The sequence below is a fragment of the Pterocles gutturalis genome, unplaced genomic scaffold (assembly GCF_000699245.1).
Source record: "Pterocles gutturalis isolate BGI_N339 unplaced genomic scaffold, ASM69924v1 scaffold7154, whole genome shotgun sequence".
In the NCBI taxonomy this organism is placed as follows: Eukaryota; Metazoa; Chordata; class Aves; order Pterocliformes; family Pteroclidae; genus Pterocles; species Pterocles gutturalis.
Window position 1 is genome coordinate 54,804 of NW_010128145.1, and position 15,334 is coordinate 70,137.

General features: G+C 36.6%; 1 protein-coding gene across 1 annotated transcript in view; it reads left to right on the top strand.

The window, feature by feature from the left end:
- The window catches only part of KCNH8 (potassium voltage-gated channel, subfamily H (eag-related), member 8), a gene marked incomplete at its 5' end in the record, with an annotated part of 99,147 nt that overhangs the window by 47,361 nt on the left and 36,452 nt on the right, over positions 1-15,334 (top strand). The window contains 3 exons of the mRNA XM_010079506.1: positions 4,063-4,260; positions 8,760-8,959; positions 11,010-11,259. Coding sequence (XP_010077808.1) covers positions 4,063-4,260; positions 8,760-8,959; positions 11,010-11,259 — 648 coding nt within the window. The remainder of the gene's footprint in view (positions 1-4,062; positions 4,261-8,759; positions 8,960-11,009; positions 11,260-15,334) is intronic.

Consider the following 15,334-nt stretch of genomic DNA (forward strand, 5'->3'; position numbering starts at 1 on the left):
GTCAGCCATTCAGTGGTGCTCTATGAGATGCTGCCCATCCATACCTATTTGCACTGCCTGACGCAGTAGTCCAGAACAAACCAGAGAGTTTTGGTCTACTTTTAGCTGGAAAAAATGTATGTCTGTTTTATAGAGTAAATGTTGTATGTAATTAGCGTATTAGAAAAAGCAACTGCTTTCTAAGTTGTTGAAATGAAGTACCAGACAGGATTTTGTTACATTAAGTGTCTGACATATAAGGAAAATCTAAGTAGTAGTAGAGAATGAATCTGCAAATTATAGGGAGTAATATACCTGTTTGATGCAGTGCAAGCACCAAACTGACAGAAGACTGAGTTTCTAGATGTCCCGCAAATGAGATAATGTGTTTTGCTTCCAGTTATAAAGTATGCTATCTACAGATGCTTAAGTGCTTGTTTATGTTTTTACTGGTACTTGAGCACTTCCCAGACACAGGTAAATGAAACTTGATACAGATTCTCACAGCAATTTTCAAAGTAGACTAACGGAGCTCGGTATCCAATTCCTACTGACTTTTCCAAAGGGACCTGACTACTTAAGTAGTCTTTTTCCCTTTGAAAAATCTGCCTCTTAATTATGCAAATTGGTGCTTAAATATATTTTCAAAGTGACAGAGCTATATCTAGATAATGCTAATTCAGAACCAGACAACATTCATAATGCTAAATTCTAGGAAGCTCCCTTTGACTACAAGATATATTTATTTTTCTGTTCTTCCCTGAGGGCAGAAATTAATTACTCAAGTCTGCCAGAGAATCTGCTGAGACCTGTTACTTACAGGAACCAAAAACATAAAAGTCATCAGTCAGTCATGACTAATAGCTTTTTTTTATATAGTGGTGTGATGGGTTTACCCTTGGCTGGGAACCAACCTCCACACAACCACTCACTCACTTCCCCACCCCCTCCTGCAGATGGGGAGAGAATTAAAAGGGTAAAGGAAAAAAAGACTCGTGGGTTAAGATAAGAACAATTTAATAACAAAATGACAATAATATTGTCAATAAGAGTATATACAAATATACAAATCAATGATACACAGTCATACTGCTCACCACCTGATGACCAAGGGTCAGCCCACTCCCAGCTAACAATCCAGGAACAGGGAGAGTCCCAAAAACCACATCCCAGACTGAGAGCTGACCAAGGGAGGGAGACGACCCAGTGAGAGGTACCACCCCAAGAGAGCTGACCTGGAAAGAGAGCTGGCCCGGAGCAAGAAGGGGTGAGCTTCCAAAGAGCCCTCGCTTATATACTGGGCATGATGTGCATGATACGGAATAGATCATTGGCCAATTTGGGTCTCAGTCTCAAACCTAAGATCAAATCCTAGCTAGTAATTGGGGCTGTGCTCCCTTCCTGCTTCTCCTGTACCTGCAAATAGCAGAGAAACTGAAAAGACCTTGGGCTGTCCTGGCAACAACTATAAACATCACTGTTATCAGCTTTCTTCTCAGCACAAATCCAAAACACAGCCTCTTGCTAGCTATTATGAAGAAAGTTAACTCTGTCTCAGCTGAACCCAGGACAAGTGGGCATTTTTTAGCAGATGTTAACAATTGCTAATAATTGCTACTGTTGTAGCTCAATGATAAGCTGTTCATCTTGCTGATTAAGACCATTTGTCTGACCCTCAGTTATGCTACAGAACTGGGCACAGCATGCTTAACTCATCTCTAACACTGGTGTCCTGCCCAGAAGCAACTATAGAATGCTAATATTTTATTTGGTACTTTGGTAGTAGAATTGTATTAGAAATATTACACAGACTTCTACTATTTGATACAATGTAGGATTGGTTTTTTCTGTACCTTACCTCTACTAGCAGTAATGCATCCTTTAGGAAAAATGATGTTTCAGTAGGGTTGAGTTTTTTCCTTGATAACCTTGAACATAAAGTCTGCTGTGAAGGAGAAACCAGTTTACATGTATCTACCAATTAAAGAATGGAGTCATACACTTGTTCTGTCATGTTTCGTATAAAGTTACAATAGGTAAACTCAATCTCTTTTTCGTTCAATAGCTGAAATTGACATGGAAAAAACTTGCAATCAGATGCACTGTGACCACCAGGAACAATTAATGTGAAATTCATTCAGATAATAAAAGGCAGAAAAATGGAAATGTGGAGGCTGAGGATTGGTGGATTTTAGAACAGTCCCAGGAAAGAGATTTTCACCTAAGAGGAACTATTTCAGTATTCATGCACCAGTTACAGTTATTGAAAATAATTTATTTCATTTGTTTCAGTATTACCGTTCTTCATATGCGCTAGAATACTTTCAAAACCTGATGTTGAACTTTATGATTGTATTTCTTTATGTTAGCTTTAGATAGACTTTTTATTAACTCTATCTACTCTCTTGGAGGGATTTTCTCAGGTGTTTATCACTAATGTGCAGGATTACTTTCCCTAATATGAGCATAGGAACGAAATCTGCTGTACAAAGGGCCATATTATAGTTGGGGAAATGTAGCGTAATCTGAGAAAAACAGTAGTGCTCAGAGAGAGGACTCAGTTCACTTAAGCTTTTTTTTTTTTTTTAGTTTTGCTTTTCTTTCATTTTAAATAGGAGACATAAATATAAAATAGCCTCATGTGATTAATACTTTCTATCAAGACAAAATCAAGGAGATTTTAGTCTGCTTTCTTGTCTGTTGGCAAGGTAAAGCAGCCCATTCAGTACTGCCACCTTATGTAAATGCAGAGGAGTGCTTTCATTTATGCTTTTGGTTAAATTCACTGGGCTGCACACAGTCAGTTGTCAGGGTCATGGCTAAACCTCAAGCTGTCATCACCCAGCCCTTCTGGCTTAGCTTTCTCTGTAGGAGAGCATGCAAGAGTGTATGGAGCTGAGAATGGTAGCAGCCATGGCTCCACAAGCCTGCTGCAGGGGATGAATTCTTGCAGACTTTTTCCCTAACTTAATTGGAAGTGCCCAGAGAGATACTTTAAATCTGCTCCCTACTTTTGCAGATATTCTGCACAAGGGGATTTCCCCCAATTCATACTTGGATTCTTCTGAAATTGAGAAATGGATGCCAGCTGAAGTGAAAGACAATAAGCTTCAGGAGGTGATTCAGTCTGTCGGGGCTCAGCTTACAGCAGGGCGACCACAACCAATTTTTCTAAAATAAAACTCTGCCTGTCAGGAATAGTTTGTTTCGGTGGTTCTCCCTGAATATCCAGGAAATATTCCCAACGTCCCAAGCAAACTGTTTAACAGGCAAAACCGGGCACACAAATTGATTTTTATCTTTTTTTTCCTACCTTGGTTTTTGTGAAGCGCTACATTTATGCAATTCATTCAGGTTGTTTGTTTTCATTTTCTAAAAGAGTAACTGCATGCTTTTTCCTGGTTTGTTGCTTTGGTTTTTTTTTATTTTTGTTAGTTTGTTGTTGTTTCTTAAATGTTTATGATGCAGTAGCTAATTCTACTTTCTCTAGCACACATAGACTCATTTAGCAAAAGGAAAGGAAAGATTAAATGAACAATTTAAAAAATACTTACTGAGGCATTTTTTGAAAATTAATTCTAGTTTGTAAGTTACGTTTAGTTGTTTGAATCTTTTCTACTGTAAAAAGAATAACATAAAAAGCACCAAATATATAATTATTATTATAACAATTTAGTCTTAGAATCTCAAAAAAAGCTTTCCAAGCATTATTTAATGGAGAGAATCAAATCAATGTTGCATTCTTGCTCCAGTGTTATTAGGTGATTTTTTTTTTATTTTCAGTGCCTTAATGGGTTTTGTGAATTATCTAATTAGACCTGTAATATGCAATTCAAATACACTTGATTTCCATACAGAAATACAGTTCTTATCATAAATAATCATGCATAAAAATAAATACTCCAGAGACACAATACCTAATGTGCTGTATAAATTTCTACAGTTTAATGTTCTTTTTATTCTTGGAAGTTTGTGAAGAATGCAGTGCCATTCTAATTTTTTAGAGTTATTTTGTTTTACAGAATATGTAGTTTTCATGGTGACAGTATTCTTTAATAGTTCTTTTTATGCTTTGCTTTTCAGGTTGGCTTCATGAGCTAGGAAAACGTATTGAGTCTCCTTACTATGAGAATAATACACTAGGAGGCCCATCAATCAGAAGTGCCTATATAGCTGCCCTGTATTTCACACTCAGCAGCCTCACCAGTGTTGGGTTTGGAAATGTTTCAGCCAATACTGATGCTGAAAAAATCTTCTCCATTTGCACAATGCTTATTGGGGGTAGGTACAAATGCTAAGCATCATGTAAAATATTGGGGGGGAGGGGGGAACACAAGTAAAAGAAGAGCTGAAATTTTTGCTGAGTTTCCTTAGAACCAAAAACACAACAGAAAGTTTAATTTAAAATGGCAAAAGAAGGAAATAATTCTGTTGGTTTTACACTAGATAAACTCTCTTAAGCAGACATATTTCTAACCTCTTGATCACTTATGGCGACAAAAGACAGTTGCACCCAGTAAAATGCAAATTCACCTTATTGTCAGTGAGAGTGGCCCAGCCACGTGCCAGGCACTTCTCCAGTCAGACAGGTAATAGGCGCACATTCAGTTCCAGTTCAGTCCCCATAGCAACCCTGGGAATGATGGTGGCGGGAGGTGGGCAGCCCCCCAGTGAATCTGGCTGTGAGCTGGTGGATATCCTCATCCGAAGGTACAGCCCAGAGAGAAGGCAACAGAAATAGGACAGAGGCAGGAGGACTGTTTGGTGAGCTGCAGGTGACTATCATAAACAAAAAACGTTTAATTACAATTAAGTAAATTTCAGCACATCACTGCTTCAGTTTAGAAGCAAAATGCAAGGTATTTGTCATATCTGGAGCTCTTAGTAGTATTTTTATTTATGATAATTGCCCAGTTGAAATGTTGGGGAAACCCATGTGCCCATTTATGGTCACCTTCTTTCTGCTGGGGCACCTGAGCACAACCAGTGAGCTGGTGGCACCTGCGGAGCTTGAGAAGCCAAAGCCACTAGAGAAAGTACCAGCAGCTCTCTCCTTACCTCCATCTTCCTCCCAAAAAAACTCAACTGTGCTATTTCATGATGTGTACATCATAAATCTCAAAGATGTCACAATGGGCATGAAGGGTAAAAGCAAAACATCATTAGAGCACTGCCCTCCTCATTTTTTTTTTCTGCTTGCCTAATTGTTCTGGAAGTGATAGTAGGTATTTCTCCAGGGCTACTCAGTAAGGCATTGTTTGTCAGCTTTGCAGCATAATTTTCCTGGTCAAAAATAAATTGGCAACTTGATGCTTGAAAGCCTGGGAACACAATGAATGACCTGTAAACTATATAGATATGCAGCATCAAGTGGTATCAAAAGCGCTCAATGAATTATTGTCATTTTTCCCAGTCCTGAAAATGAGTGGAAATAATATAGAGTCATTCAAGAATTATATAATTTTGATTTTGACAATGTCACAAAAACACAAGCAGCTCATTAATTGCTTTAATTTTGGTAGCATAAAGTTATATTTTTAAAATACTGTGTAGTCTCTGTGCTTTGGGGTTTTTGCTACATAAAATCTGTCAGAATGAAGGAAGGGGTTTTCATTTCTATCAAGAAATCAAGAGATATCCTATGTAAGGATATGCCTGTGTAAGGCAATAATGAATATTTAATTCACTTTGATATAGCAGAGCTTTCACAAACTTAATAGAGTAGAATATAAAAGTAGCTATACTTTTATTTAGTCCAGTTATAGCAATTTCTTTTTCATTTCTTACATTATTGAGCGGTAGAACTAATATGCTTGTGCACTGAATAAATTGTGAAGAACTAGTCAACTGAATGTAGTAAGAGAAAACTGAAAACTAAAAGGCAAAGTTACTCATAGGCAAGTAAGAAAAAGAATGACTTTACATCTGTGAGGATCCAAGTGAACAAGATAAATCCAGGTAAGAAAACAGAGCAGGCTGGTTTGCAGGTATTTTCTTGAGGAATTGTATTTTAGATGTTATTTAAGAAAATTATCAGAGCAAGGAAACTGGAAGGAGTTAGCATCATACAGTGCAGACTGGTGAGCACAACTCAGAAATCTCTATTTGGAATAGAGTACTAGTCTGTGTACTTTAGGGCCTAATACCTTTTCATTTTAATAGCTTTGGCTGATATTTAATTTTAAAATTCCCTCGTGGAAAGTGATATCTTGAGAAAAATTGACGTGATTTTTTAGAGTTTTTAGACCAAGCCATTTAAGCTATGAAATTTCAGGTGTAACAGATAGTGTGATTTAGTTTATCAGTAGTTCGCTTGTACCTCTTTAATGTGTGTCACTGCAAATTGAAAGAATGAAGTGAATTTATTGCAACCTTAAATAAAGTTAAGTCAGAAAAGAAAAAAAGTGTTAATTTAACATAAAAATAACATATAATATTCTTGTTTGATTTTTACCTGCCTCTTGGTGTTAATTTTTGTTTTGCATGAATTTGAAATTATAGTTTAAGACAAGTAATATTGTGAAGATAAAACATCTTATTCTATACAGTATTTCTTCTTAAAGTTGGAAAGAAAAGTTACTTATTAAAATTTAACCAGAATTCCTAGGATACCCAGCATCTGTAAAATATTAATCAGATCTGTCCTCCTGCAGATGACCATACCATGTGCTGTCTTGTATCATCCATGTTCTTTGAGCAAAGAACCTGCAGTTTTGTATTTATGAGACTGGAGGCCCATTCTAGTAGCTCCAGTCCTTTTTGGGATCAGAGGTGTTCCTCTGTTGCCTAAGGAACAAAAACGTAATTTAGGATATCCATTAAAATCAAGGCCACTTTATGAAATACGGTTACTAGCTTTTAACCTGTTTTACTTGGGTTTAGAGAATGGATTAATAGATTTCATACAGAAAGTAGGGTGGTTCTGTAATTATTTGACAGAGAAATCAAATGCTTGTCTCAGCCAGGAATAGTTTGTCATAATTAGTGGCAGTTGCCTTCCAATCTACATACAGAAAGACAGATTCTCCCATAATAATAAAATTCTTGATGCTATTTGTGCCTATAATAACATCGTGGAAATCTCTTACACTGTCCAGCTCCTAACCCTGAAGCCCGTAGGGAGACCTACATCACATGTGATTTTTACATATGCATCAATACAGCACCTAATGTTTTATCCCTCTCCCCTTTTTAAACTGATCATCACATGCTTAAAGAGGCTACACTATCTCTTCAGCCTATTTAGCTATGTCTCTCTGAATTGTTTCAGCCCTAGCTGCCATACTTCTACTATGATATCCTGTATGTAGCACTACACCAGTGCCTCACATGTTGTTGCCCAAGCTTCTGACATTAATGACTTAGCAATTCACTGCACCATCAGGAACAACTCCTAGTCCATCCAGCTGATTATTGTTAGAAAGAAATTTCCAGCTATGCTTACTTTTCTTTCTGATATTCATATCTGATCCTTTTCTTTCTGCCTGGCTTTTCCTTTATCTTCTTTTACTAACAGGCTCGTATTGCATTGGATTGCCTGTACAAGAATGTGAAACTACATCACACTGCAATGTTTTATCTGTTTTTCTGTACTCCCTTCACAATACACATAGATATTTTTACTAGCTCTTCTGTGTTTTACTCAAACTGTAAAAATTTTCAACACTCCAAACTAAAGAATTTTCTGCCTGTTTCTACCATATAAAAGCATTATTAACCACCAAAATACATCCTTTCCTCCTCCTGTTCCCCCTTGTCTCTCCTCACTCACACTGGACTTCTGTAAATTGCCATACAAGGTCAACATCTTGTTTGTCTTGTTTATAAACCAATTCCTCTGCCACTCTGAGGAGTCTGTCTGCTTTCTTTCAAGCACTATAAAGATAGATGTCCCTTGAGAGTAATAATCAAGCTATTTAATAGTTTTTTCAATCAACAATTTGTAAATGTGTTTATTATATTCCTCAAATCAATACCACATGACAGACAATCTAGCAGTGATTTTTCCCACTGATAATCAGCAAAAACATTTCTGCACAGACAAACCCAGATGACCTGTATGTGTAAGAATTTATTCAGTTTTGCTTCTGGTCTTTTTATTCCCAAGCCAACCTGTAATTGCAGGCAAACTCCAGGAACTTTATGACAAACACTTTCACACCGTATTTGACTTTCTCAAAGAAACATAAGAAATCAGATTGTCAATTTGAAAGTATCTTCTTTTTTAACCTGAATTTCTGCTTTACATTGGTTTTCTTCTGTCTTTCTTTTAACATCTTATTCCCTGGAATATGATATATTAACATTGTTTGCAATCTTATTCCACTGCACATGGTCCTCAGTAATTGTTTTTATTTATATGAGTTCTCTGAAATCTGTTACATTCTCTGTAGCTGCTAACTGACAATTTGAGTCTAGTTTTCATACTGATTAACAGTTTCTCATTATTTCCTGAGCATGCCTGCCTACATGTGCTCATCTGTTTTCCTTTTTTTCTTAAACTATGAACTTAATTTAGCTTGGGCATTCTTTTGCTTGGTACCTTGACTAGATAGCATCAGATGTGGCTCTACCCTGTCCCAGGACTGTGAATGCTAGTGACACAAAAATCAGAAATTAATAATCATATGAATGCTGCTGTATATTACTCATGGAGTCTTATATTCAAAAACTTTATTATATCTGTCAATCAGGAAACTGGTTTTCTGTAAAGATCTTGTTTATTTTCTGTGTTACATTTTAATGATCAACAAGTCACTCCACATTTCTGTCCTTCCTAGCTTTGATGCATGCCTTGGTGTTTGGCAATGTGACTGCCATAATACAGAGGATGTACTCAAGATGGTCCCTTTATCACACAAGAACCAAGGATCTGAAGGACTTCATACGGGTCCATCACCTGCCACAGCAGCTAAAGCAAAGGATGCTTGAATATTTCCAAACCACATGGTCTGTCAATAATGGAATTGATTCCAATGAGGTAACCAAATGAGGGAGGTTTTAACCTGTGTGTGATGTTTTTAACTATGTGTGTCTGATGGTTTTTAACTATGGACTTAGAGTTACAGAAGGGGGTAATTTTCCAATTGTGATGCTGTATTTGTGTGAAGTTACACACAAAAAGAACATGACCAAAAATAAAGCTAGGTTATCCCAGGAAAAGGGTATGCTATTGAAAAATCTGTTTTAGAACATCATATCATATATTAAAAATTCAAAGAAGTCCTCCATAATTCTGAAATGCTGAAGAGACATTAATCAGAAACCTTTTGGATAATGCCAGCAGGAACATCCCAGTGAGCAGTTTTGCCTTTTGCCAAACAAAAAATCTACTGGGTTTTTTAGGTGTTTTTCAAAGGAGGGACTTCTTTGCTGTCCTTTCTTACCTCCTTCATTTCTTTTATTCTTTGTGATACTGTAAACAAGTGGTTTAGCCTGAATTTTTATTCACTTCCTTATATTTTTACATTTTGTAGAAGGTAATAGGAGAGTGAAATCAAAAGACAGATTTCTGGTCGTGTCTTTGCTTGCTTTTTTTTTAAATGACTTATCCAGGTGATGTATTACTATACTCCAGGAGAAATAATAACTTCTCTCTGCTGGAGTGTTATTTGAATGAACTGTTTCCTTCAGAGTTCTTGTTATATATGTCATTATAAAACTCACTGGCCTCTAAAGATAATGTGAAAATAAGAAGAAAGATTTGGGTTTGAGAACATTCTTTTCCTGATAAAGTCTTTTTTTGTGGTGTACACAGCACACAGAATGGGATTTTCAACAGCATCCTAGCAACAGAATGAGTCTAGTAAGATTTACAAAGGTACAAAAGCCACTTAGGTATCAAAGCTTTCCTAGATTTGGTTAAGGATCACAGTCATCTTGTGTACTTTCTGTACGTTTAGTAGCACTGAAAGTGAGTGACCGCTGTACTACAACAGCAGCCCCCCGGAGAGACTGTCAGTATTTCACAATTCCTTTCCCATCTACAAAATGCCTTGTTTAAGACCACTTGGTCAAGCATTGTCTGATTTCACTGCTAAAATGCCAGATCCCTCCAAATTACAGAGAAAACTCTGCTTGTGGGTTTGCAGCTTGCATGGTACAGATCTCTGCCTGTAGGCAGGTACAACCCTTTGCATCAATGCGACTGACACCTGGAACCACTTAAACATTTTTTTAAAAGCTCCATCTGAAATTTTTGTGTCACCTTGACAAAAAGAAAGATGATTTGAACAGTTATATGTCATTCTCAGAAGACTGTCTCTGCGCAGAAAGATGCTTCTCTCGATTCTGCCATCCTGCAGCAGGTCTTCTGGGGAACATAGGTAGATATCACTAAGTGTTGTCCAGGCTACATTGGGAATTTGCCTAAAATTAAGACCAAGGAAATATTGGAAGACCTTATGGTCTTTTAGTTTCCATAGGTTCTTTCACTGAACATGCACCTTGTCTCCATTCCTTTCGCACCTCTCCTTCAGTTTCCAATTACTTTATTAAAAACAACAACAAAACAAACAAAAAAACCCACCCCAAACCTTTAGAGGATTTTTTGAGTTATTCCTCTTCCAATGGCTTTAGCATACAAGAAGCAGTATAGCTTATTGATGAATTTTATACCAGCATTTTAAAGAAAATCGAAACTAAATTAATTTTTGCTCTGTTTTCAGTGTATATGCCACTGTACAGAGTGGTATATACCTGTACAGCCTACTGTTTTCTAACAGCTGAGACAAGCTCAGACAAGGTTAAATTGTGCATTAAGGGGAATTCCTACACACAGTGTTTTTGATTTTTTCTCTTGTTTTTGTATAAAAGCGTATTTTTATTCATGGTTTTCCTGGGATTTATCAGTGTTTATCAGTGTAAAGACTTATTAAGACATAGCACACATCAAGGGGATAAGAAAAATCAAAGGGAAATCTACATCAGTACGACATGTGCAGCAGTACTAAATCAGATCACTTCTGCAAAAGAGGAAACAAATTATTTTACACTTCTCTTTTTTGCCCCTTTTCCTCTTTTTTGGACAGCTTTTGAAAGACTTCCCAGACGAGCTGCGTTCAGACATCACCATGCACTTGAACAAGGAGATTTTACAGCTCTCCCTTTTTGAGTGTGCCAGCCGTGGCTGCCTCAGGTCTCTGTCTCTGCATATCAAAACCTCCTTCTGTGCTCCTGGGGAATACCTCCTCCGGCAGGGAGATGCCCTGCAAGCGATCTACTTTGTGTGCTCAGGTTCCATGGAAGTCCTGAAAGACAGCACGGTGCTGGCGATTCTTGGTATGCTCGCAATCATAGCTTCAAAGAGAATTAATGGTCCTCCAATGTAGGCAAACCTTCCCTGCTAACTGATGGCTTAGCGTGTCCTAGTAGCCTGATCAGAAATAATTGTTCTGATTTTAATCTGCTATTAATACTCTATTGACATCCCTAATTTTTTTAGTTTAAACTTCCTTATTTTTTGCCCTAAGGAGCTTTCTACAGCTAGAGTGTTAGCTGTGCGATATTTCACCTGCATCCTGATGTGATTTAACTCACTCAGCTAGCAGCAAACACCACACAGCTGCTCACTCACCCTCCCCCCTCCTGGGGATGGGGAAGAGAATTAAAAGCGTAAAGGGAAAAGAGACTTGTGGGCTGAGATAACAATTTAATAAGTAAAATAAAATAAAATTGAAAACAATAATTATAATAATGATAGTGATGATAGTAATAATAGTGTACAAAAATCCAAATGAGTGATACACAGTGCAGCTGCTCTCCACCCAATGACCAGGCACAGCCCGCTTCCGGCTAACAATCCCAGAGCAGGGAAAGTCCCGAAACCACAGCCCTGGAAAAGAGAAGAGGCAGAAAGAGAGAGATGAGCAAGAAAGCTTCTGGATAGCTCTTCATAATATATTTGGCATGGTGTGCATGATATGGAATATACCATTGGCCAGTTTGGGTCTCAATGCTAAACCAGAGGTCACATCCTAAGCCAGTAACTAGGGCTGTGCTCCCTCCCAGCTTCTCCTGCACCTGCAGACACTGGCAAAGCATGAGAGGATGAAAAGCCCTTGACTGTCCTGGCAACAATGGTAAACATCAGTATGTTATCATCCTTCTTCTCAGCACAAATCCAAAACACAGCCTCTCACTAGCTACTATGAAGAAAGTTAACTGTCCCAGCTGAAACCAGGACACCTGATTTTCTTATTCTCTCTCCTTTGCATGTAAAGGAGGTACTTGCTAGCTTTTGAGACAAGTTGCTGCTTTCAACTAAATTTGATGACAGTATTGACACCTCAAAAGGCATTTGTTATTAGTTCCTAAATCTTTAATGAAAATTAGTGGCCTGGCAATGCTCCCACTAATGTTCCCAAATGAAAGACAGCAACACGAGCCTGCTCTCCTTCTTTGATGCATACGTATGAACACCCCTTGAAGGACACCTGTGTGATGAAAAAGAAGCATTGTTGGCTCTACTCCCCAAAGAGTTACTTCTTGAAGCTAATTGATGCTGCCAGCAGTCACGTGAGTATATTAGAACAGAGAAAGGCCAGAAGTTCTGTTCTAATAAATTTTATTTATTGGCTGTGTGCTAGATGACTGCTTTGACTTATCTCAGGTTAAGCAGTGATTTCAGTGATTGGCCTCGGTCTAATGACTACTAAAGAGATTCCCTTTATCTTCAGCTAAAGGATGTTTAGACTTGTCTGAGTTAATGTTTATAAAATACTTTGATAAAGAAAAATATAAAATTTTACTCTAAATGTTAAGAATTGTTTTATAATTATTTTAATACCTCTTTAGGTTTAAAAGTATTCTTTCTAATAACTTTTAATATTCTTATAAAGCAGAGTTTAAAAAAAAATTCCTTTTTGCTTTCCATCCTGGTTTCAGCTGAGACATAGTTTTGCTGTCAGCCAGGGTAAAACTACAATACTTTCCTTCCTGTTTTGTGGGATTGCACTGCACTGTTGATAACGCAAGATTTTGGTCTTCTGTAATTGAATTTATTTTATTTTACTTGCATGCATTTAACTGGTCTTTTTTCAGAATATAAATGTGATACATGTTCTATTTGTTTCATAACTCTTTAATTCCATTAGACTGACAGTCTATATCACTCTATTACTCATTTCTAATTAGGAAGTTTTTGAATGCCTCCATTTTATTGGATAAGATAGATTAAAGCTACAAAATATGGCTTAGAAAAAACATAAGCTTAAATATAGCAAAAGGTCAAGAGCTGCCCCCATTGGAACTATGATTTCATTAACGATTCCATTTTCAGGCACTTCTGAGAATGTTAATGAAAGCATCATTGTGTAATTGTGACAATAAAAACAATGAGAAAGAGATTAGTGTATTTCTGAGAGAAGTTAATGAAATTGTAATGCAAAAACATAAACATAATACAGTGAAATAATGTTTCATTACAGTGAATGGAAACTTCATAATTTAAACTTAATTAACACCAGCAGAAGGTGAATGCATCAAACCTTTAGATTCCTATGAGAAACGGTTACTGATGTGGTGTAAATCCAGGAGAGTTTTTTTTTCCCTGACAATGATGAGTTACTTACAGTTCCCAAACCCCTATTTTATAATTCTGTCATGATTCTAATTCTAGTGGATTAGTTTTGTTTACTGAACCATTCTCACTAAAAAGCAAAACAGCAACAATACAATGAAATGCTCTGATTATATACAGTTACTTGGTTCCTCTTGAAACTATTACTTGATATCTACTAATGACCATTAAGATATCTTTTATAGGAAAATATGTTTTAATATAAGTTATGTATTATGTGAGCATATATCTTAGATTTATTTTAAAATATTAGCCATAAGGGATTTACAAGATATCCATAAAGAGAAGAAATTTATAACTTTGACTATATGTCCCAGATATGTTAACAAACAGATGTGTCTGCATAAATATTTATAAAGAAGTTTATTCTCCAATGAAAAAGAAAGAGCTACTAAGAATAACTTACCTGATTCTGTTTATGTAACAAATGTTGATATTCAAGGTACAAACATTTCACTGCTGCAGTAATTTTACACGAAACTTCAGCTTACTACCTACAGCTTTTGCTACACAATTCTAATTGTAAAAGAAACATACATTAGCATTACAAGATCAATCACTGTTTTTCAGGCTGACATCATTTAATCAAACACTGTAACTACAATAAAATACAACTCTAAGTTTTTTTTCCAAATTATTTATGCATTATTGATACCTATACTATTTATATGCCTGACAGGTTTCTAATTAAGATGCTCAAAGACCAGTTTTGGTATTTTTTAAATATTTTTTTTCCTGTCTATCTTTACACAGCCAACAATAAATTAACATTGGCAACCCTCTGCTCAATATAATCAATGAAATCTAAGGATTTGTTGATACTTACAGTAAAAAGTAAATTATTGCTCATCTTTATGTTAGATTTGATTATGTAAGCATTGCATCAGATATATATCAGATTTACTTCCCCTTAAACTAATACTAGTTCTTATTTATGCTGAATGCAATTTTTAAGAAACCTCAAAGTATCATGAATGTATGTATATTCCCAGTACAAAAGCAAATCCCTCCCTATGCTGAGTTTATGATAAGTTCTTTTGAGAAAGTTGTTCAAGCTCCATGTAAACAGAAAAAACTACAAGTAGTATTTTAAAGTATAAAAATATCTTATGTAAGCTGCTTCAGGGATGGTTGTCTGCTTAGTTTAACTTACACTTCAAGTTCACCATTTCTTGTGTATTATCCAGTTGGAATCACATGCGGGGTGGATTTTCAGATTTTACAGTCTTCACTTATTACTTATTAATCACAGAATAATCTAAGATTGGAAGTGTCCTCTGGAAACTACCCAATCCAAACCTGCTTAAAGGAGGAACAGTTTAGCTCCGGTTCCTCAGGGCTACGGCCAGGCAAATTTTGAACATTTCCAAGGATGGCGATACCACAGCCTCTGAGGGCAACCTGTCCCACTCTTTAACCAGCCTCACGGTGATTTTCATTTCCAGATTTCTAATCGCAATTTCTTTTGTTACAACTTATGCCCAGGATATCTTGTTGCACTGTACACCCTAAAGAGGAGTTTAGCTCTGCTTTCTCTACACTTGTCCATTAGGCTATTGAAGATGCCAATAATATATTTCCTTTGCCCTCTCTTCTTAAGATGGAACAATAACAATTTTTTTTCAGCCTTTCCTTATACATTATGTCTTTAGCCCCTGATCATCTTAGCAGCCTCTTTTGGACTCACTCTAGTAAGTCAGTATTCTGTCTTGTACTAAGAACCCCAAAACTGGATACAGTAGACCAGATTTGGTATAAGTGACATATAGAGGGAAA